Source organism: Neoarius graeffei, chromosome 24 (genome assembly GCF_027579695.1).
Source record: "Neoarius graeffei isolate fNeoGra1 chromosome 24, fNeoGra1.pri, whole genome shotgun sequence".
Lineage (NCBI taxonomy): Eukaryota > Metazoa > Chordata > Actinopteri > Siluriformes > Ariidae > Neoarius > Neoarius graeffei.
Genome location: NC_083592.1, coordinates 12,886,346 through 12,909,638, shown reverse-complemented (window position 1 = coordinate 12,909,638; position 23,293 = coordinate 12,886,346). Strand labels below are relative to the sequence as shown.

The 23,293-nt window shown below is 44.8% G+C and overlaps 1 protein-coding gene across 1 annotated transcript in view; it reads left to right on the top strand.

Moving 5' to 3' along the window:
• The window catches only part of trpm3 (transient receptor potential cation channel, subfamily M, member 3), a 421,760-nt gene that overhangs the window by 326,686 nt on the left and 71,781 nt on the right, over positions 1–23,293 (top strand). The window contains exon 9 of the mRNA XM_060906727.1: positions 9,902–9,974. Coding sequence (XP_060762710.1) covers positions 9,902–9,974 — 73 coding nt within the window. The remainder of the gene's footprint in view (positions 1–9,901; positions 9,975–23,293) is intronic.

Below are 23,293 nucleotides of genomic sequence, written 5' to 3'. Positions count from 1 at the left end.
AATATTCATATATTCTGTACATGAAAGATGTTAACGAAGGGACATTAGAATCAGCTCTGTTTTTATTTCTTTCTCAATCCATCTCTCCATGGAATCCACAACAAGAAAGCAATGATTCGATTCATCATATTGTCAGGAAAGGAGGAGTCCTCTCTTTCTCTCTCTCTGGAGACACCAGTCTGTTAGAAAATACTGGATGAGATTTTATTGGATGCATATTACTGCAAGCATTAAAGCTAGACAGCCTGTCGAGTTCATAAAATCGAAATTTAGTGAAATTTAGTTCCCTCTGAAACGTGGTCATTGTGATATATGTTTATTTCTGTAATATCTCACAAAATATCAGGCCATTCTGTGGCTGGGAAGTTATTTAATTTGAGGGGATTCCTGAGCAAATAATGTGCATGAAATCGTACACTTTGTGCAGTCAAGCAGACAGAGAAAGTCCGTGTGCGCATACGCAGGTTTACCTTCTTCTTCTTCTTTTGGGTTTTACAGCAGCTGGCATCCACAGTGCTGCATTACTGCCATCTACAGGTTTACCTTTGAGCGTGCACTGACAGTTCCATCATTCTGTCACTAAATGAACAGCTGATCACACCGAGGTGCTCGCTGAGCGCCGATATTTATTAGTTTGGTCCTGCGTTTCCTTTCCTTCGTATATAACATCACGTCTTTTCTTCTCGCTTTCTGTTACTGTAGTCAGTCTTTCACGTTTCATTCGCACACTCACGTCCTCCATTTTTCTCTCCTGTTTCAAATTTGTATCCCACAATGCCTTGCACGAATGGGGAAAGCCCACCACGTGATGCATGACATAGTATCTTTAAGGGGTCATCCATAATTTTCATCATTATCATGAGTCTACAAAGAGTAGACTTTTGAGCAACCCCCCCCCCCCCAAAAAAAAAAGTGTACATTAGCGGACAAAAAATGATGATGGATCTACGTGGAATAGGAATTCAAAATAAAACCATGTCTTGTATTACTTTTTATTAAAATCGGATGACAGGACAATACAAAGATTCACAAGAGAAGAAAAGAAGACACAAGACGGGTCCAGAAGTTTTCATAGAAAGCAGGCGATTCATTTTTGAAAATTAGGGACTGTCTTTTTAAGGGGAGCTGTTGCCTTTTGGCTCCTCATGAACAATAGGAAATCCATTGTTCATGAGGAGCCCAAAGGAACCAGCTCCCCTTAAAAGAGAGTCGCTGTTTTTGCTTCCAGATTAAATGTTGAAAATAAAGAATAAAACATATTTTGGAGCTGGGGCTGGTCGTGCAGGACTTTCATTCTGAAATGGAAGAAAAGAAGACTGCCTGTATAAAATTCAACTGACTGCTGATGCAAGTACAAAATACCCATATGATATCCTACGTACCGTTTTACGAGAGAAATAATCCTGAATTGTAAAAGTTGACTCGATTTTTTCCATCCGGACGATCGCTTGCCGGCACAGCTCAGCTTGCTTTGAAACGTTCGTTTTTGATTCTTTCCAAGCAGCCTGTCCTGCCCTAACTGCCTCCTGCCGCTTCTCAGATGAATGCAGGAAACAATAAACGTTTAAAAACTGCTCGTACTCGTTTGAAGGAGTCTTGTGAATAGCGGTATTTCTGCTATTCACAAATTTGTAAATGCGGTCAAAATCTGGGTCAGCCATTGTTGTTGTATTGAAGAAAGAAAGCGTGTAGAGCTAGCTGACAACACCGATGTGGCGCGAAATTTTTAACATGGCGGCCGCCGATTCGCACATTGACGGATCATCATTTTTTCATTTTTAAAAAGTGTATGCCCCCCCGCGTACGGTTTCTACGCTTGTGATAATGATGAAAATTATGGATGACCCCTAACTGGGTCATGGTGAAGCAGGAAAAAAACAGTGGAGAATTTAGGGTCATGTGACCCTAAAGTCATTAATTGTTCTATTAAAAAAAAAATCATAAAATTGGAAGTCTGTGATTCAAATTCAGTAGCTTTCGGTCCACTAAACAAAAATAATTGGGTGTCGGGGAAAATTCTTTTTATGACCTACACTTGAAAAATCTGAAAGGTAGTCTACCTTTAAGTGCAGGTCTTCTCATCCAAAGTATTTTTAATTTGGTACTGTTTGATTTATACTGTTAGGATTACACACAACATTATTTCAGATCAGGATGTTTGACGTCCAGGACGCCGGGTCTACTTTTGTAATTTTATAAATATTGATTGCAGCATTTTACCATTTGGGATAAAAGCACTTCAGAGCCTGTGATCTGAGACAAATCATCATCTACATCTGACCATAATGCCTTTCATTATTACTGTTTAAAGATTCATTGCAGATGAGAGTCAGCAGGGACAGAATAGTGCTATGAGCCTAATGTGCTGCTTGCTGTTTATTCCTCAGTCAGACGATTGTCTATGCATACGCACATGCATACACTACATAATTTCCATATGGCTACTTATTGCTGGATTGGAATGGTCCTGCTGGGGAGGTGCTATTGTTAACACATTTTTACAGTTACATTCAAGTTTACACACGAGGACAGGAATATTATGGCATTATTGAGGTTTCAATGATTGCTTTGAACTGCTCTTTTTCTGTGATAGAATGACTATACAACATATAGCTTTAATAGAAAACAACCCAAGAATATGGCACACAAGTTTTAATTTATTTGGGCTTTTTGAAAAAAACAACAACACAGGTTCAACATTAAACATGCAGAGTAAAAAATATACATATGCCCACTTAGATTATTATTTCAGTGGTGCTGAAAGTTCCAAAATATCTTTATACTTCCTGTTAGTGATCATGGTTGACTACAGCTGGTAACTTCTCAGCGCCAAAAGGATATGTTTGACAGCACTCATTGGATTACCCTACACACCGCACAATGGGAAAGTCCAAGGAGCTCAGTGCAGATCTGAGAAAGAGGATCATAGATTTACACAACTCCAGAATGTCTCTTGGAGACATTTCTAAACAATTTCACATTCTAACATCATCAGTTCAAATAGTTGTATGCAACTACAGTACAAGTTATTGGTTGGTGTAGCCACTTTGCCAAGCCACTTTGCTGGAAGAAGACCCAAACTGTCCCCCTCACCTGAAAGGAAATTAGTTTGGATCGTCAGGAACAACCCAGGAACCACTAAGGTACAGGCCTGGCATGAACTGGAAGCTGCTGGAATACTGTCTACAGTCAAGTGAGTTTTACATCACCATGGCCTGAGAGGTTGCCACCCAACCCCTGCTCCAAAATTGACACCTTCAAGTTTGACTAAAGTTTGTAGCTGACCACATGGACAAAGAAAGAGGCTTTTGGAGGAAAGTTTGTGGTCACATGACACAAAAGCTGGGTTGTTTAGCCTCAATGACCAGAGGGACAGAGGAACATTGTACCAACTTTTCAGCATGGTGGTGGTAGCATTGTCTTCTGGGGATGTTTTGCTGCACATGCAACTGGATGGAATAAGGAAGAATCTCAGAATTTTTCAGCATAACCTCAAACCATCAGCCAGACGGTTGAAAGTTGGACACAATTGGGTGTTCTAACAGGACAGTGACCCCAAACACACAACAAAGCTGGTTGTGGAGGATAAAGCAGGCTAATGTTAAGCTTAAAACAAGTTCTAACCTCAACCCTATCAAAAATATGTGAACTGTGCTTAAAAGTCAGGTCTGTTCCAGGAAATACACAAATTTAATTGAACTCAACTAATTTGGCCAAGAATTTGGTCAAATATCCAACTAGAATTCTGCCAGTAGCTTGCTGATGGCTACCAAAAGCATCTGGTCAAACTGAAACTTGCTAAGGGACATTTAACCTAATATTAGGTGTGCTGTATGCATAATTTTGACCCTGTGGTGATTTCAGAAAAGCCAAAATAAATTAAAACTTGTGCACCAAATTCGTGGGTGGGTTTTTTTTTTTTCTATTAAAGATGTATGTTGTACAATCATTCTGCCACAGGAAAAAAGAACAGAAAAGAATTGTGAAAAACTTATTCGAAAAATAGAAATATACAATACATCTATACTTACAGATTGTAGATTGGTAGAGCGGCAGATAGAAAGGGATGGATGGAGGTATAGAAAAATGAATGAAGTAAAAATGAATATGAAATAAATCAAGTGAAGAAGTAAGGAGATGTGGAGATATGCCTACATATACTGTATATGTGCATATGCATTTAAGTGTGTGTGTGTGTGTGTGTGTGTGTGAGAGAGAGAGATGACAGGAGAGGAGGGAAATTTATCTGCTACCAAATGAAGATGAATTGTCCTCCCTCTCAGTGTGACCCTCTGAAATACCTTGCTGAGTTTTCGTCCAATAAATGACAAATGGATTAAGCCCTAACACACAACTACACTGCACCACACAATATACAACAACTCGTCTCAGTGGACTACAGGGCACCATGTACCGCACTGCACCATGTACCGCACTCCGCCATGTACCGCACTGCAGCCTCTCTACACTGTCTGCACATCTGCAGTGTTTCTTCAAATCCAACAAGGTCTGAATATCTCTCTCCGCTCTCCCTCCTTTCTAATTCTGTTCTTATCAACAATTTGCCCAACAGCAATCAGACTTCATACAAATCGAACTCTCTTCATTTTCAGATGTACATCATCATTCCTTCAGTCCTTCCATTTTCCATACATTCCTGTTAGTTAATCTCATCTCATTACCTCTAGCTGCTTTATCCTGTTCTACAGGGTCGCAGGCAAGCTGGAGCCTATCCCAGCTGACTACGGGCAAAAGGCGGGGTACACCCTGGACAAGTCGCCAGGTCATCACAGGGCTGACACATAGACACAGACAACCATTCACACCTACGGTCAATTTAGAGTCACCAGTTAACCTAACCTGCATGTCTTTGGACTGTGGGGGACACCGAAGCACCCGGAGGAAACCCACGCGGACAACATGCAAACTCCACACAGAAAGGCCCTCGCCGGCCACGGGGCTCGAACCCGGACCTTCTTGCTGTGAGGCGACAGCATTAACCACTACACCACCGTGCCACCGTGTTAGTTAATTGCCTGTGTAAATTATTTTTTCTTCCTTCTTTCTTAATGTCCCCTCATCCATTCTTCCATCCACTTATCCAACCATCCATCCATGTACAGTGGTGCTTGAAAGTTTGTGAACCCTTTAGAATTTTCGATATTTCTGCATAAATATGAGCTAAAACATCATCAGATTTTCCCACAAGTCCTAAAAGTAGATAAAGAGAACCCAGTTAAACAAATGAGACAAAAATATTGTACTTAGTCATTTATTTATTGAGGAAAATGATCCAATATTACATATCTGTGAGTGGCAAAAGTATGTGAACCTCTAGGATTAGCAGTTAATTTGAAGGTGAAATTAGAGTCAGGTGTTTTCAATCAATGGGATGACAATCAGGTGTGAGTGGGCACCCTGTTTTATTTAAAGAACAGGGATCTATCAAAGTCTGATCTTCACAACACGTGTTTGTGGAAGTGCATCATGGCACGAACAAAGGAGATTTCTGAGGACCTCAGAAAAAGCGTTGTTGATGCTCATCAGGCTGGAAAAGGTTACAAAACCATCTCTAAAGAGTTTGGACTCCACCAATCCACAGTCAGACAGACTGTGTACAAATGGAGGAAATTCCAGACCATTGTTACCCTCCCCAGGAGTGGTTGACCAACAAAGATCACTCCAAGAGCAAGGCGTGTAATAGTCGGCGAGGTCACAAAGGACCCCAGGGTAACTTCTAAGCAACTGAAGGCCTCTCTCACACTGGCTAATGTTAATGTTCATGAGTCCACCATCAGGAGAACACTGAACAACAATGGTGTGCATGTCAGGGTTGCAAGGAGAAAGCCACGGCTCTCCAAAAAGAACATTGCTGCTCGTCTGCAGTTTGCTAAAGATCATGTGGACAAGCCAGAAGGCTATTAGAAAAATGTTTTGTGGACAGATGAGTCCAAAATAGAACTTTTTTGTTTAAATGAGAAGTGTTATGTTTGGAGGAAGGAAAACACTTCATTCCAGCATAAGAACCTTATCCCATCTGTGAAACATGGTGGTGGTAGTATCATGGTTTGGGCCTGTTTTGCTGCATCTGGGCCAGGACGGCTCGCCGTCATTGATGGAACAATGAATTCTGAAGTATACCAACGAATCCTAAAGGAAAATGTCAGGACATCTGTCCATGTACTGAATCTCAAGAGAAGGTGGATCATGCAGCAAGACAACGACCCTAAGCACACAAGTCGTTCTACCAAAGAATGGTTAAAGAAGAATAAAGTTAATGTTTTGGAATGGCCAAGTCAAAGTCCTGACCTTAATCCAATCAAAATGTTGTAGAAGGACCTGAAGTGAGCAGTTCATGTGAGGAAACCCACCAACATCCCAGAGTTGAAGCTGTTCTGTACGGAGGAATGGGCTAAAATTCCTCCAAGCCGGTGTGCAGGACTGATCAACAGTAACCGGAAACGTTTAGTTGCAGTTATTGCTGCACAAGGGGATCACACCAGATACTGAAAGCAAAGGTTCACATACTTTTGCCATTCATAGATGTGTAATGTTGGATCATTTTCTTCAATAAATAAATGAACAAGTATAATATTTTTGTCTCATTTGTTTAACTGGGTTCTCTTTATTTACTTTTAGGACTTGTGTAAAAATCTGATGTTGTTTTAGGCCATATTTAGGCAGAAATACAGAAAATTCTAAAGGGTTCACAAACTTTCAAGCACCACTGTACGTACTGATTTGCAACACAACAGATCATTTTTTTCTTTCTTTCTACAAACCCCATTTCCAGAAAAGTTGGGATATTTGTTAATTCATGTGGACCTTTATTTTACTGACAAAAGTACACAGACAAGATTTTCAATAGCTTTACTGACCAACTTAATTGTATTTTGTAAATATTAACAAAGTTAGAATTTGACGCCTGAAACACATTCAAAAAATAGTTGGGTCAGAGACAAAATAAGACTGAAAAGTTTAAAAGATATTCAAGTAACACCATTTTGGAAGATTCCACAATAAGCAGGTTAATTGGTATCATGATTGGATATAAAAGGAGCAGCACCAAAGGCTCAGTCTTTGCAAGCAAGGATGGGTCGTGGCTCACCGCTTTGTGCCAAAATTCATAAGAGAATTGTTAGTCAATTCAAAAAACATTTTTGAACACAAGATTTTAGGTCTTTCAAACGCTACAGTACAGAATATTGTGAGAAAATTCAGGACATTCAAAGACATCTCAGTGCGTAAAGGGCAAGGTCGGAAACCACTGTTGAATGTGCGTGACCTTCGAGCCCTCAGGTGGCACTACCTGAGAAACCGTCATGCTAATGTGATATATAACCACCTGGGCTCGCAAGTACTTCAGAAAACCGTTGTCACTTAACACAGTCCATCACTGCATCCAGAATTGCAACCTGAAACTGTATTACACAAGGAGGAAGCTATTCATCAATTCTATACAGAAACACCACTGATTTCTTTGGGCCATAACTCGTCTCAGATGGACTGAAAGACGGTGGAAATGTGTGCTGTGGTCAGATGACTCCACATTTCAGCTTGTTTTCTGGAAAACCAGATGTCAAGTTCTCCGTGCCAAAGGTGACCACGACCGTCCAGTTTGTTATCAAAGAAAGATGCAAAAGCTAGTATCTGTGATGGTCTGGGGGGCATCAGTGCCCACATCATGGGTGAGTTGCATGTGTGTGAAGGTACTATTGACACAGAGGCGTATATTGGGATTTTAGAGAGACATATGTTGCCATCAAGGTGATGTCTCTTCCTGGGAAGTCCGTGCTTATTTGAGCAGAACAATGCCAGGCCTCATTCTGCATGGGCTACAACAGCGTGGCTTTGTAGACACAGAGTGCATGTGCTTGACTGGCCTGCTGCCAGTCCAGATCTGTCTCCTATTGAGAATGTATGGCACATCATGAAGAGGAGAATCAGACAACGGCGACCACAAACTGTTGAGCAGATGAAGTCTTGTATCAAGAAAGAATGGACAAAAATTCCAATTGCAAAACTGCAACAATTAGTATCCTCAGATCCCATACGATTAAAAAGTCAAATTCTAACTTCATTTATATTTACAAAATACAATTACGTTGGTCAGTAAAACTACTGAAAATCTTTCCTTTGTACTTTACCAGTTAAATACAGGTTCACGTGAATTAACAAATTACAGACTTTTATTTTTGTTGCTTTTTGGAAAATATTCCAACTTTTCTGGAAATGGGGTTTGTGTTATACATTTATTGTACTTTGTTTATTTGTTCATTTGTGCTTGTTCATTCCATCCTTCCTTCCTTTTGTTTTTACCAGCCATCTATTCCTCTGTCTACTCATCTAACCATCCATAATCCATTGTTCTTTCTTTCTTTCTTTCTTTCTTTCTTTCTTTCTTTCTTTCTTTCTTTCTTTCTTTCTTTCTTTCTTTCTTTCTTTCTTTCTTCCATACATTCTCTTTATTTAACTGTCTATGTAAATTCTTTTTACTTTCTTCTTTCTTAATATCCCCTCATCAATTCTTTGATCCACTTATCCATCCATCCATCCATCCATCCATCCATCCATCCATCCATCCATCCATCCATCCACGTATATATTAATTTACAACACAACAGATCGTTTTTTTCTTCCTTTCTAGTATGTTGCACTTTTTGTACTTTGTTAATTCATTCATTTGTGCTTGCTCATTCCATCCATCCTTCCGTCCTTCCTTCCTTCTTTTCTTTACCAGTTTATATCCATTTAATCTTCTAGTTTAATGACTAACATGTCATTCATTCATCCAACCATTATTTATCTATCCATTTAGCTGTTGATTTGCAACACAAAAGATCCCCTCTCTCTCTCTCTCTCTCTCTCTCTGTCTCTCTCTTTAATGTATCTGTTTCGATCCAGCATACTCTCATTCATTCTATTGTGTTCAGCAGTCATTTTCAGACAACATATTTGTGTGTGTGTGTGTGTGTGTGTGTGTGTGTGTGTGTGTGTGTGTGACATTTAGCATTAAGTTAATATAGGAAAAGCTAAAAGGAATGACTGATGTTACACACACACACACACACACACACACACACGCACACACACACACATACAGGTGGGCTGCAAGTTGCAGTGACTGAAGTTTAATCAGAGACATAAGGAGATATTGTAAAGGTCACAGCTACAGCTGCTTGTGGAACAGACACATAGCAGATTATCAGTAATGATCATGAGTACTTATTCTGACTGGCTATAAGTTTAGCCAATATGTCATACACATATATAATCTGCACATTATCTATAATGTCACACAGATCTTTGTTTTTTCCCCACACATACATCCATGCAAACACTTGCTCATCTCATTCTTTCCTTTCTCTCTCTCTCTAAAACACACACACACGCACACACTTATTCTTCTCATTTCATTCTTCCCAAACACGCATACCCCTCCTCAATAAGCCTTCATTTCATGCTGTGTTTAGAGAATTAAAGTGCCTCGGGTCATGTCCACGCCCCGTCAAATCGGCCTTCCACACTCCTCCTCATTAACTTTAACCAGGAACGAGACCTGGATTAGTTGTATCAATGCCATCAGATCCGTAGCTGGCGCCGCAGATCTCTTGCATGCTAAGCATTCTGGGATATTGTCCATACAAGGTGCCCTTCAGCTGCACCCAGACAGTTAGGCATTATGCATTCTTGCAGTTTATTCATAAAATCTGTGGAATTGTACTAATCACGATTATTTTACCATGAAGCAAGGTATGGTGTTCAGATCATTTTCAGCAAAGGAACAAGTACAAACGACAAGCTCAGTTCAAGACTAATGTATAATAGTGAACAGTATTATATTTGATATAACTCTCTCTCTCTCTCTCTCTCTCTCTCTCTCTCTCTCTCTCTGTCTCAGATCACTGTGTTTCGGATGGGTTCAGAGGGACACCAGGACATTGACCTGGCTATCCTCACAGCTTTACTAAAAGGTAATTAATCAATGAACATACCCATTGGTATTATTGTTTATAACAGTGTTGACTTGTAGAAAAAGTGCACCTAGAATGATAAAAAAAAGTCCTAGGTAATGATCACAGTTAATCAAGTGAGCATTTGAAAATCCATGACAGCACAATTTAGTAATGTTTGTAAAGAATTTTGCCTGTCCAAAATCAGTTTATACAGCGGTGCTTGAAAGTTTGTGAACCCTTTAGAATTTTCGATATTTCTGCATAAATATGAGCTAAAACATCATCAGATTTTCACACAAGTCCTAAAAGTAGATAAAGAGAACCCAGTTAAACAAATGAGACCAAAATATTATACTTGGTCATTTATTTATTGAGGAAAATGATCCAATATTACATATCTGTGAGTGGCAAAAGTATGTGAACCTCTCGGATTAGCAGTTAATTTGAAGGTGAAATTAGAGTCAGGTGTTTTCAATCAATTGGTATGACAATCAGGTGTGAGTGGGCACCCTGTTTTATTTAAAGAACAGGGATCAATCAAAGTCTGATCTTCACAATACATGTTTGTGGAAGTGTATCATGGCATGAACAAAGGAGGTTTCTGAGGACCTCAGAAAAAGCGTTGTTGATGCTCATCAGGCTGGAAAAGGTTACAAAACCATCTCTAAAGAGTTTGGACTCCACCAATCCACAGTCAGACAGATTGAGTACAAATGGAGGAAATTCAAGACCATTGTTACCTTCCCCAGGAGTGGTCGACCAACAAAGATCACTCCAAGAGCAAGGCGTGTAATAGTCAGCAAGGTGACAAAGGACCCCAGGGTAACTTCTAAGCAACTGAAGGCCTCTCTCACATTGGCTAATGTTAATGTTCATGAGTCCACCATCAGGAGAACACTGAACAACAATGGTGTGCATGGCAGGGTTGCAAGGAGAAAGCCACTGCTCTCCAAAAAGAACATTGCTGCTCGTCTGCAGTTTGCTAAAGATCACATGGACAAGCCAGAAGGCTATTAGAAAAATGTTTTGTGGATGAGACCAAAATAGAACTTTTTGGTTTAAATGAGAAGTGTTATGTTTGGAGAAAGGAAAACACTGTATTCCAGAATAAGAACCTTATCCCATCTGTGAAACATGGTGGTGGTAGTATCATGGTTTGAGCCTGTTTGGCTGCATCTGGGCCAGGACGGCTTGCCATCATTGATGGAACAATGGATTCTGAATTATACCAGCGAATTCTAAAGGAAAATGTCAGGACATCTGTCCATGAACTGAATCTCAAGAGACATTGGGTCATGCAGCAAGACAACGACCCTAAACACACAAGTCGTTCTACCAAAGAATGGCTAAAGAAGAATAAAGTTCATGTTTTGGAATGGCCAAGTCAAAGTCCTGACCTTAATCCAATCGAAATGTTGTGGAAGGACCTGAAGCGAGCAGTTCATGTGAAGAAACCCATCAACATCCCAGAGTTGAAGCTGTTCTGTACGGAGGAACGGGCTAAAATTCCTCCAAGCCGGTGTGCAGGACTGATCAACAGTTACCGCAAACGTTTAGTTGCAGTTATTGCTGCACAAGGGGGTCACACCAGATACTGAAAGCAAAGGTTCACATACTTTTGCCACTCACAGATATGTAATATTGGATCATTTTCCTCAATAAATAAATGACCAAGTATAATATTTTTGTTTCATTTGTTTAACTGGGTTCTCTTTATCTACTTTTAGGACTTGTGTGAAAATCTGATGATGTTTTAGCTCATATTTATGCAGAAATATCGAAAATTCTAAAGGGTTCACAAACTTTCAAGCACCACTGTACTTGACCTTGAAATCTAATCATTAAAATACATCAGAAATTGTATTACTTTTTCTGCAACATCCTTGAAATGTCTTTTTCCATCAGTTATCCTTGACATCTTGTATGGAAAAATCCATCCGTTATCCATAACCGCTTATCCTGTGCAGGGTCGCGGGGAAGCTGGAGCCTACCCCAGCTGACTATGGGCGAGACATACCCTGGACAAGTCGCCAGATCATCGTAGGGCTGACACAGAGAGACACACAACCATTCACACCTATGGTCAATTTAGAGCCACCAATTAGCCCAACCTGCATGTCTTTGCACTGTGGGGAAAACCGGAGCACCCGGAGGAAACCCACACAGACACAGGAGAACATGCAAACTCCACACAGAAAGGCCCCCGTCGGCCACTGGGCTCGAACCCAGAACCTTCTTGCTGTGAAGCGACAGTGCTAACCACTATACCACCATGCTGTCTATATGGAAAAATGCACATTTTAATTCCACAGCATTCACTCAACCCTGTTACTGAAACACATCCTCTCCAATAACATATTTGGAATATTCCAATTCATGTGTTGAACAGAAAGTTACATTACATTCAAATTTCCTGAAGCTCATGAGAAGAACAAAAGTAATTTCATTGATATTGTGATGTTGACCTTTGGGTGACCCTGGTACTCAAATTTTTGACTGAAAATCACTTATTCATCTCAAATAATATGTTAAGTAAACCATGAGAATATCCTTAGTGACCTCACAATGTTAGTTAACTACATTAATTCCATGTGAAGAAAAAACTCATCTCTCGCCGCTTTATCCTGTTCTACAGGGTCGCAGGCAAGCTGGAGCCTATCCCAGCTGACTACGGGCAAAAGGCAGGGTACACCCTGGACAAGTCACCAGGTCATCACAGGGCTGACACATAGACAGACAACCATTCACACTTACAGTCAATTTAGAGTCACCAGTTAACCTAACCTTTGGGGGAAACCAGAGCACCCAGAGGAAACCCACGCGGACACAGGGAGAACATGCAAACTCCGCACAGAAAGGCCCTTGTTGGCCACGGGGCTCGAACCCGGACCTTCTTGCTGCAAGGCAACAGCACTAACCATTACACCACCGTGCCACCCTGAAGAAAAAACTACCCTGTTATTTTCAACCCTGTTACTCATTTAAGAACCAAATTAAACCAGCCATAAAGAAATTAGTTATTGTCAAGGACGCGTTATCCTAATGGGCTTCATGGGCAGCTGCCCAGGGCCTCGGCCACTAGGGGGCCTCGGAGGTAGCAAGATCGGAAAAAATGAAATGATATTTTCAGAAGTTTTGATCATATTGATAAAATTTTTGATGCATTTCTCCACCCGTAAGGAAGCCCACCTTGTCCCGTCGCATAAATCACGCGTCATTGTCAATATGATCACTGTCCACCATGTCTTCACACGTGACGCCAGCTTGAGTTCAATGATTTAATTAATGACTTCGTTTTCCAAAAAAGTAGGAAAATGCCCTTGTAAGTTGACCCATGGCTGTCAAACTGAATGTGCAAAGCTGTGTGCCACTGCTGTTTGGGACATTACGTGTGTGAAAGGATGAAATGTTTCACATAGCCTAACATTTTGAGATTTATTTCTGAGAAGCAAGATATTTTTCTTTCTTTGTTATCGCTCTTTGTTTTCACAAGTTAAAAGTCGCCTGGATTCCAAAATGAAAACGAACGGTTATATACCAAATGAATGTTCTTGTTCTGAATACTAAAGAAAGTGTTGTAGGCCTCGGTTATGTTCTTGACATGTTGTTCATTGACTCACTCATTCAAAGGCTTCTTGAGGCTAAACTTTAGTTAACCAGACTTGTTAACCGTGATATCTGATGGATTTTTTCACCATGCAATTGCCTATTTCACCATTGCCTTTTCTCGATTAAATAGGTGTTGATGGATATAAAGTTTTATCGTTCAATAGTATTTCTAATTGTGCCACTGTCATTATTTAAGTTTCTGTGTTAGACAGGCACATCTGGGGGGGGTGAATTTGCTGAGCGCAGTTGACAACAGGCGGGGGTGGGGCCTCGGGGGGGTGTCTGCCCAGGGCCTCGGCAAGGGTTAACGCGGCCCTGGTTATTGTTACCTGAGACGGGTTAACACATTTCTAAAAGGTTAAAGTCATGTCTTCTTAGATTCTATGCTTAAAAAAAATTAGTAAAATAGTTTGAGTTGCAGGGGCGGCACGGTGGTGTAGTGGTTAGCGCTGTCGCCTCACAGCAAGAAGGTCCTGGGTTTGAGCCCCGGGGCTGGCGAGGGCCTTTCTGTGTGGAGTTTGCATGTTCTCCCCGTGTCCGCGTGGGTTTCCTCCGGGTGCTCCGGTTTCCCCCACAGTCCAAAGACATGCAGGTTAGGTTAACTGGTGACTCTAAATTGAGCGTAGGTGTGAGTGTGAATGGTTGTCTGTGTCTATGTGTCAGCCCTGTGATGACCTGGCGACTTGTCCAGGGTGTACCCCGCCTTTCGCCCATAGTCAGCTGGGATAGGCTCCAGCTTGCCTGCGACCCTGTAGAAGGATAAAGCGGCTAGAGATAATGAGATGAGATGAGAGTTTGAGTTGCAAGAGCTAAATAACATCTCAACTGTGGAACACTCAAGTATCATTTAATGTCAAATCTTCCAGGTTCTAAGTTAAACCTTTGTCCAATCAAAAATGCCACTTTTTTCCTTCATGGAAATTCATCATCCAGTCCGTTGACTGCTTCTCATTGCCTGACTGTGTAACAAGACACAATACTTATTACTACCCATTCAAAACCTGTGTAAGCTTCTGTTGCACATAATTTTCTCCAAAGTTTCCAACCAACCCCTTTCAAAATCACTTAAAAGGTACCAGCGCTCCAGAAGGTGAGGGTTAATAATATTCTCATCAAGTCTTTCGGAATGAATATTAAATGAAGGCCTTTCAGCCCTGCTTCATTGTTCCATTGTTATTTGGCCAACACCTTCAATAAAACTGTTACATACAGACCATCGCAGAACTTCTACAGCGAATCAGGGGCTTGGCTATGAAGAAAATGCAGAATGAACTCAAGAATAACAAAGGGCAAATTGCTTTTAGGATAGGTGGTATGAATAATGCAGGAGCTTTCCTGCTTATCAAGAAGATTGGGAAGGAAAGCCTCTTTAGCAAGAGATTTATGCTCCTGTGCTCAGGATCAATGGCACAGCTTTGAGATGAACTGATTGCACCTCGTACTGTATCGTTGTGTTCAATAAACTGGTTTCAAATAGACTGTCTTGTACTTGTGGCCAAGAGTTATTAAGGAGGGCAAGACATCAGATTTTCCTGAAAGACTGTGTATTCCATTCAAGTCCACCATTCCACCAAAGTCTTGTTCTTTGTTTTGTTCTTATTGATTACTGTTTGCTGTAAATGTGTTGGCTGCACTAAGCCCGCTCTGCCTCTCAAAGATAAAAATACATCAATTCAATTCATTTCATTTCATTTTTGGTGTCCACATCAAATTAATTCCTGTGGTTGTAGGAACTGTTCCACGTACCAGATGTCACTCAAATCCTTCTATGTGAATCTGCCTCACAAATTTATCTTTTTCAAAATGTATGGAGCAGATGTCACACCGTCCTGTCATACAAATTGAACCCATTCATTCTGTAAGTGTCCTGCCAACTTTGGGCTATAATGGATCAACAGTCCGCTTTTTTTTATTGGCTACACTTGAACAGCCTTGAATGGCACACCTCTTAGAAAACATGCTTTGGTTGTAATTTTGTTTTGGAATAAAAAAATTGTTAAAAACGTGCTGGCGGCACAGTGGTTAGCACTGTCGCCTCACAGCAAGAAGGTCCTGGGTTTGAGCCCAGTGGCTGGAGAGGGCCTTTCTGTGTGGAGTTTGCATGTTCTGCCCATGTCTGTGTGGGTTTTCTCCAGGTGGTCCGGTTTCCCCCAAAGATATGCAGGTTAGGCTAATTGGTGGCTCTAAATTGAGTGTGAATGGTTGGTTGTCTCTGTGTCAGCCCTGCAATAACCTGGCGACTTGTCCAGGGTGTACCCCGCCTTTCGCCCCTAGTCAGCTGGGATAGGCTCCAGCTTGCCTGCGACCCTGTAGAACAGGATAAAGCGGCTAGAGATAATGAGATGAGAGGAGATTTAAAAAAATTGTTAAAAACGTGCTGGCGGCACAGTGGTGTAGTGGTTAGCACTGTCGCCTCACAGCAAGAAGGTCCTGGGTTTGAGTTCAGTGGCTGGCGAGGGCCTTTCTGTGTGGAGTTTGAATGTTCTGCCTGTGTCTGCGTGGGTTTTCTCCAGGTGGTCTGTTTTCCCCCACAGTCCAAAGACATGCAGGCTAGGCTAATTGGTGGCTCTAAATTGAGTGTGAATGGTTGTTTGTCTCTGTGTCAGCCCTGCAATAACCTGGCGACTTGTCCAGGGTGTACCCCGCCTCTCACCCATAGTCAACTGGGATAGGCTCCAGCTTGCCTGTGACCCTGTAGAACAGGATAAGCGGCTACAGATAATGGATGGATAGTTTTTTTTGCTCTCAGGCTTCCCCTACAGTTACAGACTGTAGTTCACTTTTACGCCACTGATGTAAAGAAAAGTCGTGCTTTGAGCTCCCTCATAGATAGCTGTGCACGTGGGTTTGTTTACAAGTTGAAGCCAGTTGAACCATAACACCAGCAGAATCTAAAGAAACGTATTGACTGACAAGGTAGAGTAATATTGCAGGATTTTACAGCAATATGACTGTAGCTTTCCCTAGGTGTGGGTGGAGCACAGAGGACGGCAGGACAGAGCTCAGGTTCAACAAACAGTTTTATTGTTCCACTTTTCAGGGGACACAATAGGGTTTACGCAGACACACGCACACACACACATCAGGTGTCTGGTTCGGGAGAGATCTCCTCTGCTCTCGCTCTCCCTCCCTAAATAGGGCGCGGTCCCTGGGAAGACACACAAACGCAGGTTAATTGCTCTCAGGTGAAGTGAATCTGCCACTTACCTTCCCTGACTCCGCCCTCCTGTCACAGACCGGTGCTCGACCACGCCCCCGCTGCCACATACCCCCACCGCCCGACTCAGGCCGGGCAGCCGTCCGGCCCGCAGCCGACTCCCCCCCCCCTTGACGGGAGAGGAAGTCCGCCACGACCATCTGCGCCCCCGGCCTGTGGACCACCTTGAAATTAAAGGGTTGGAGCGCCAGATACCAACGGGTGATCCGCGCGTTGGCATCTTTCATGCGGTGGAGCCACTGGAGGGGCGCGTGGTCCGAACAGAGGGTGAAAGAGCGCCCCAGCAGGTAGTACCGGAGGGCGAGGACCGCCCATTTGATCGCCAGGCACTCCTTCTCAATCGTGCTGTAGCGCCCCTCACGCACTGACAGCTTCCGGCTGATGTATAGGACCGGGCGATCCTCCCCCTCCACCCGCTGGGACAAAACGGCCCCCAGCCCTCTGTCCGACGCATCCGTCTGTAACATAAAAGGGAGAGAGAAGTCAGGGGAGTGTAAAAGTGGCCCCCCACACAGTGCAGCCTTTACCTCAGAGAAAGCCCGCTGGCACTGCTCCGTCCACTGGACCGGATCTGGCGCCCCCTTTTTAGTGAGGTCAGTCAGCGGGCTGGTGACGTCCGAATAATTAGGTATAAACCTACGATAGTAGCCAGCCAGCCCCAGGAACTGTCTCACCCCCTTTTTGGTCTTGGGCCTCGGGCAGGCCGCAATCGCTGCTGTCTTATTAATTTGGGGACGCACCTGCCCGTTGCCCAAGTGGAAGCCCAGATACCGTACTTCCACCCACCCAATCGCACACTTCTTTGGGTTGGCCGTGAGTCCCGCCCGTCTCAGCGACCTAAGGACGGCCCTCAGGTGTTGCAGGTGCCGCTGCCAGTCGTTACTATAAACGATAATGTCGTCCAGGTAGGCGGCCGCATAGGTGGCGTGGGGCCGGAGGACCCGGTCCATCAGCCGCTGAAACGTAGCGGGCGCCCCAAACAGCCCAAACGGAAGTGTGACGAACTGGTGTAAGCCGAACGGTGTGGAAAAGGCCGTTTTCTCCCGGGATAATGGAGTCAAGGGGATCTGCCAATATCCCTTCGTTAAATCCAGTGTCGAGTAAAAGCGAGCCGTGCCTAGTCGATCGAGCAGCTCATCAATACGAGGCATTGGGTACGCGTCGAATTTAGACACCGCGTTGACTTTTCTATAGTCCACACAGAACCGGACCGAGCCGTCGGCCTTGGGAACCAAGACCACCGGGCTGCTCCAGTCGCTGTGGGACTCCTCGACGATGCCCATTTCGAGCATGGCCTGAAGTTCTTCCCGAACCACCTTTTTTTTGTGTTCGGGTAGTCTATAAGGGCGGCTACGCACTACCACCCCCGGGGGTGTCTCTATGTGGTGTTCTATGAGGTTAGTGCGACCGGGCAGGGGCGAGAACACATCCGAAAACTCGGCCTGCAACTGGGCGACCTCCGTGAGTTGGGTCGGGGAGAGGTGGTCTCCACAGGGGACCGGAGAGGTACGTGATGCCAAATTCCCTTTTTGAACCTCCGGCCCCAGCTCCGCCTTCTCCGGAACTACCGACACCAACGCCACGGGGACCTCCTCGTTCCAGAGTTTGAGCAGATTGAGGTGGTAAATCTGTAGCGCCCCACCCCTGTCTGTTCGCCTCACCTCATAGTCGACATCCCCGACTCGCCGTGTGACCTCAAAGGGTCCTTGCCACTTGGCGATTAATTTGGAGCTCGACGTGGGCAAGAGTACGAGTACTTTATCTCCCGGAGTGAACTCTCTAAGGCGCGTACCCTTGTTGTACAGGCGGGCTTGCCGTTCCTGGGCCTGCCGCAAATTCTCCTGAGTTAGGTGGGTGAGCGTGTGGAGTTTTGCGCGCAGGTCCATAACGTACTGAATTTCATTCTTACTTTGTGAAGGTCCCTCCTCCCAATTTTCCCGCAGCACGTCTAGGATGCCGCGCGGCTTACGCCCATATAATAATTCGAACGGGGAGAACCCCGTGGAGGCTTGAGGGACCTCTCGCACTGAGAACAGCAAGGGTTCGAGCCACTTATCCCAATTACGTGCGTCCTCACTTACGAATTTTTTAATGATATTTTTGAGGGTGCGGTTGAACCGTTCTACTAAACCGTCCGTTTGTGGGTGATATACACTGGTGCGGATCGGCTTAATCCCCAATAACCCATACAGTTCGCGTAGTGTTCGTGACATAAACGTAGTGCCTTGATCAGTCAGAATCTCTTTCGGGATTCCAACTCGGGAGATGACGCGGAAGAGTGCCTCTGCAATACTGCGTGCTGAGATATTGCGCAGAGGCACTGCTTCCGGGTATCGCGTTGCATAGTCCACTAGAACTAATATAAAGCGGTACCCTCGTGCTGACCGATCTAATGGCCCGACGAGATCCATCCCAATTCTTTCAAACGGGGTCTCGATTAACGGTAGAGGGCGCAATGGCGCTTTTGGAATGGCCGCTGGATTTACTAACTGGCATTCGCGGCATGCCGTACACCACCTACGGACATCGCCGCGAATCCCCGGCCAATAGAATCGGGCCATTATTCGGGCTAGTGTTTTATCCTGCCCTAAGTGTCCAGCCATGGGATTAAAGTGAGCCGCCTGGAATACCAATTCCCGGCGGCTCTTTGGAATCAAAAGCTGCGTGACTCGCTCTTTAGTTTGAGTGTCCTGCGTCACTCGGTATAACCTATCCTTCATAATCGCGAAGTAGGGGAAGGACGGGGTGGCGTTCGGCTGGAGCGTTTGACCATCGATTACTCTCACTTGGTCAAACGCATGCCGCAGAGTCTCGTCTCGCGACTGCTCTAATGGGAAATCCGCGAGGGATTCCCCAATAGAGAGAGGAGGAGCCGGTGGCTCCTCACCCTGACGCGGAGATGACGTAGACGGCTCCGCGACAGCTGCTCCCGCCAAAACGACACCGGGACCTCCCCCTGTCAACTGGCAGGACCCACTCTCTACTAGGCGCGTCATTAAACCCCGAAATCCCGGCCAATCAGTCCCCAAAATTAACGAGTGGGTAAGGCGAGGATTAACCGCCGCCTTCACTATAAATTTTTCCCCTCTGAAAATAATATGGACCGACACCAAAGGGTAGCTGTGAACATCCCCGTGCACACACAAAACCTTCACCCCTTGTGCTCCCCCCAATGCCTCGTTTTGAACCAGGCTTTGGCGAATTGAGGTCTGATTACAACCAGAATCCACCAATGCCTGATATGTAGCCCCTTGGATACTCACCGGTATGCGATACGCTCCGGCCCGATCGAGGGCGGCCTCTGGCGCGTCGGGGATCCGAACCACCGCGCCCACTTCCATTGCTGTGCACTGCTGTTGAAGGTGGTCCGGTTCCCCGCAGCGCCAGCAAACCGGCCCGGGCTTCCCCTCTGCACCGGTGCTCTGGGGCTCACTCACCTGAGGTGGGGGAGAGACAGACACAGAAGGGAGAAACGGGAGGGCACCGCGGGTGCGGCGGGCCGGCAGGGGTGGTGCCGGCCCCCGCCTCCGCGGTGGGGGAATGGGGCGAGGACGGGACACAGAAGGAGGGGAGAGAGAGAGAGAAAGAGAAGAGGAGAGAAGAGATGTCGACATCCGCTGTCCTGCCGCCGAGACAGCCGCCAGATGATCCTCCGCCAGCTCGACTGCCTGATCCAGCGACGCCGGGCGGTGGCACTGGACCCACTCCGCGGCTCCTGCTGGTAAGCGGGCGATGAACTGTTCCAGTACCACCTGATCGACGATTCCCTCGGCGTCGCGATCTTCGGCCCTCAGCCACCGCCAGCAGGCGTCCCGGAGCTGCTGGCCGAACGCGAACGGGCTGCCGACTTCCTCCATCCGCAGCGCGCAGAAGCGCTGGCGCTGCTGCTCCGGCGTGCGCCCCACGCGCTGAAGGACAGCCCGGCGAAGGTCGGCGTAGGCCAGCCGGCGATCGGCGGGGAGCTGTAGTGCAGCCAGCTGCGCCTCTCCCGTCAGGAGGGGGAGGAGGCGTGCCGCGCGCTGCTCCATCGGCCACCCCGAGGCTTCAGCGACCTGCTCGAATAACGTGAAGAAAGCCTCGGGGTCATCCTGCGGGCCCATCTTAGTTAAGGTGAGGGGAGACGGGCCCGCGGCCGGAGCGCTGGTGGGCCCCGCCGACGCGAGGAGACGCCGGAACGCCTTGCGATCTTCTTGCTGGGCCAGCACCAGGGCATCGAAGCGCCGCTCTTGTTCCTTTCGGAGTGTGACGAGCGCCTGGTGCTGGCTTTGCTGAGCCGTGGCGAGGGCGTGGACCAGGTCGGTGAACGGGGAGGATTCCATGGGGCTGCTGGGTTGGTGCTCCATATCCCGGGTTTCGGCACCACTGTAGCTTTCCCTAGGTGTGGGTGGAGCACAGAGGACGGCAGGACAGAGATCAGGTTCAACAAACAGTTTTATTGTTCCACTTTTCAGGGGACACAATAGGGTTTACGCAGACACACGCACACACACACATCAGGTGTCTGGTTCGGGAGAGATCTCCTCTGCTCTCGCTCTCCCTCCCTAAATAGGGCGCGGTCCCTGGGAAGACACACAAACGCAGGTTAATTGCTCTCAGGTGAAGTGAATCTGCCACTTACCTTCCCTGACTCCGCCCTCCTGTCACAGACCGGTGCTCGACCACGCCCCCGCTGCCACAATGACAAAACCACATAGTTTTATTTATTGTGATATCAGAGATTAACGCTAACATAACAAAAAGAATAAGAAACTAACAGACAAAAAAACACATTGTCAACTAAATTAACTTTACAAAACTTGGATGGCCATGACACAAAATGATGCAAACTTGGGTGGGAAGCTCGCCAACAAATTGAAACAGCAACCGAAGCAAGAGCACTTGCTAACTACAGTACTGATGTCTGAGTATTATCTAGCAAATTTTCTAAGGCAACGGTCACACTACAGCTCGCAATGCTTTGCGATGAGTTATTGATGAAAATGAGGTGCTTGGTGGTGGTGCTTCCTAAAGCTTCAGGAAGTATTCCCAAACCCATCTCCGAGTATTCACCACTTAGTTTGTTGATGAAAACATTGCCACCAAATTGAAATTTTTCACAACGTTTTTGGCCACTCATGAGGCGGATACACCTAAAAAACAACACACGACGCTCTGAGAACATTCACTGTGCATCGCATGACTATTGGCGATGCTACTAATTTTTCATCGTAAACCCATCATGAGCTGTAGTGTGACCAGGGCCGAACATCACCTCAAGATGTAACTAGCAGCTAAACTTCTACTGAAATGGACCAACTTAGCTTATGATCAAACACTAGCAAGTCAACAACTAAACAGCAAGCAAGTGCAACAACTCAACACATAGCAAGTAATATGATTTACTAGTTAAACAGAAGCCTCTTAGCTCTCGCTAATGAGTAAAATTAAGTCCAAGATTTACTTTTGTAGCCCTGTGATGACCTGGCGACTTGTCCAGGGTGTACCCCGCCTTTCGCCCGTAGTCAGCTGGGATAGGCTCCAGCTTGCCTGCGACCCTGTAGAAGGATAAAGCGGCTAGAGATAATGAGATGAGATGAGATTTACTTTTGTCTGGGCTCTTGCTCAATCACTCTCTCTTTTTTCTCTTTGTAGCTTCCTTTGACTTTGTCTTTTTTTTGGTCTCTTCGCCTCGACTCCCATGATGTCCATACTGAGAATATCGATTGAGCTTATTTTTCTGGGTAGCATTGTTGGCTGATTTTGGAAGCAAGCCAGAGTGCAATAAACCATTATTCAGTTTTCACAGTGCCATAATGCATTATGCAGTTCTCGCAAAAGGCCGCCCCACCAGAGTTACATAGTGCTATAACTGGTGAACCGGGCGCAGTTACAGAACAATAAAGACAAGCTATTATCCCTATTACAAGTCAGTATACCATGAAAATGATTTTGAAGCTGATATTTGAAAATATGCCTGTAAAGGTTCTTAGTCATCCAGGTCATCGTAAACCATAGGTGCTAAAGAAGGCAATCGGACTTGTTTGAAATTCTTGAAGACATTTCACCCCTCATCCGAAAGGCTTCTTCAGTTCTGTCTGACTAGTGGGGATTTCCACACTGTAAAAAAAAAATTAGTCAAGCCAACTTAAAAATGTAACGCAACCTGCTGCCAAAGGATTTTGAGTAAACTCAACTCCGGGCCAAATAGTTGTGCTGACTTGCTCTTTTAAGTCGACACAGATGAGTATTTTATGTTGACCTTACTTTATTTAGCAAGTTCAGTGCGTTCAAATTGTGATGTTGAAATAAATTGAAATAATCATTCCAATTACACTACCGTTCAAAAGTTTGGGGTCACTTTGAAATGTCCTTATTTTTGAAAGAAAAGCACTGTTCTTTTCAATGAAGATCACTTTAAACTAATCAGAAATACACTCTATACATTGCTAATGTGGTAAATGACTATTCTAGCTGCAAATGTCTGGTTTTTGGTGCAATATCTCCATAGGTGTATAGAGGCCCATTTCCAGCA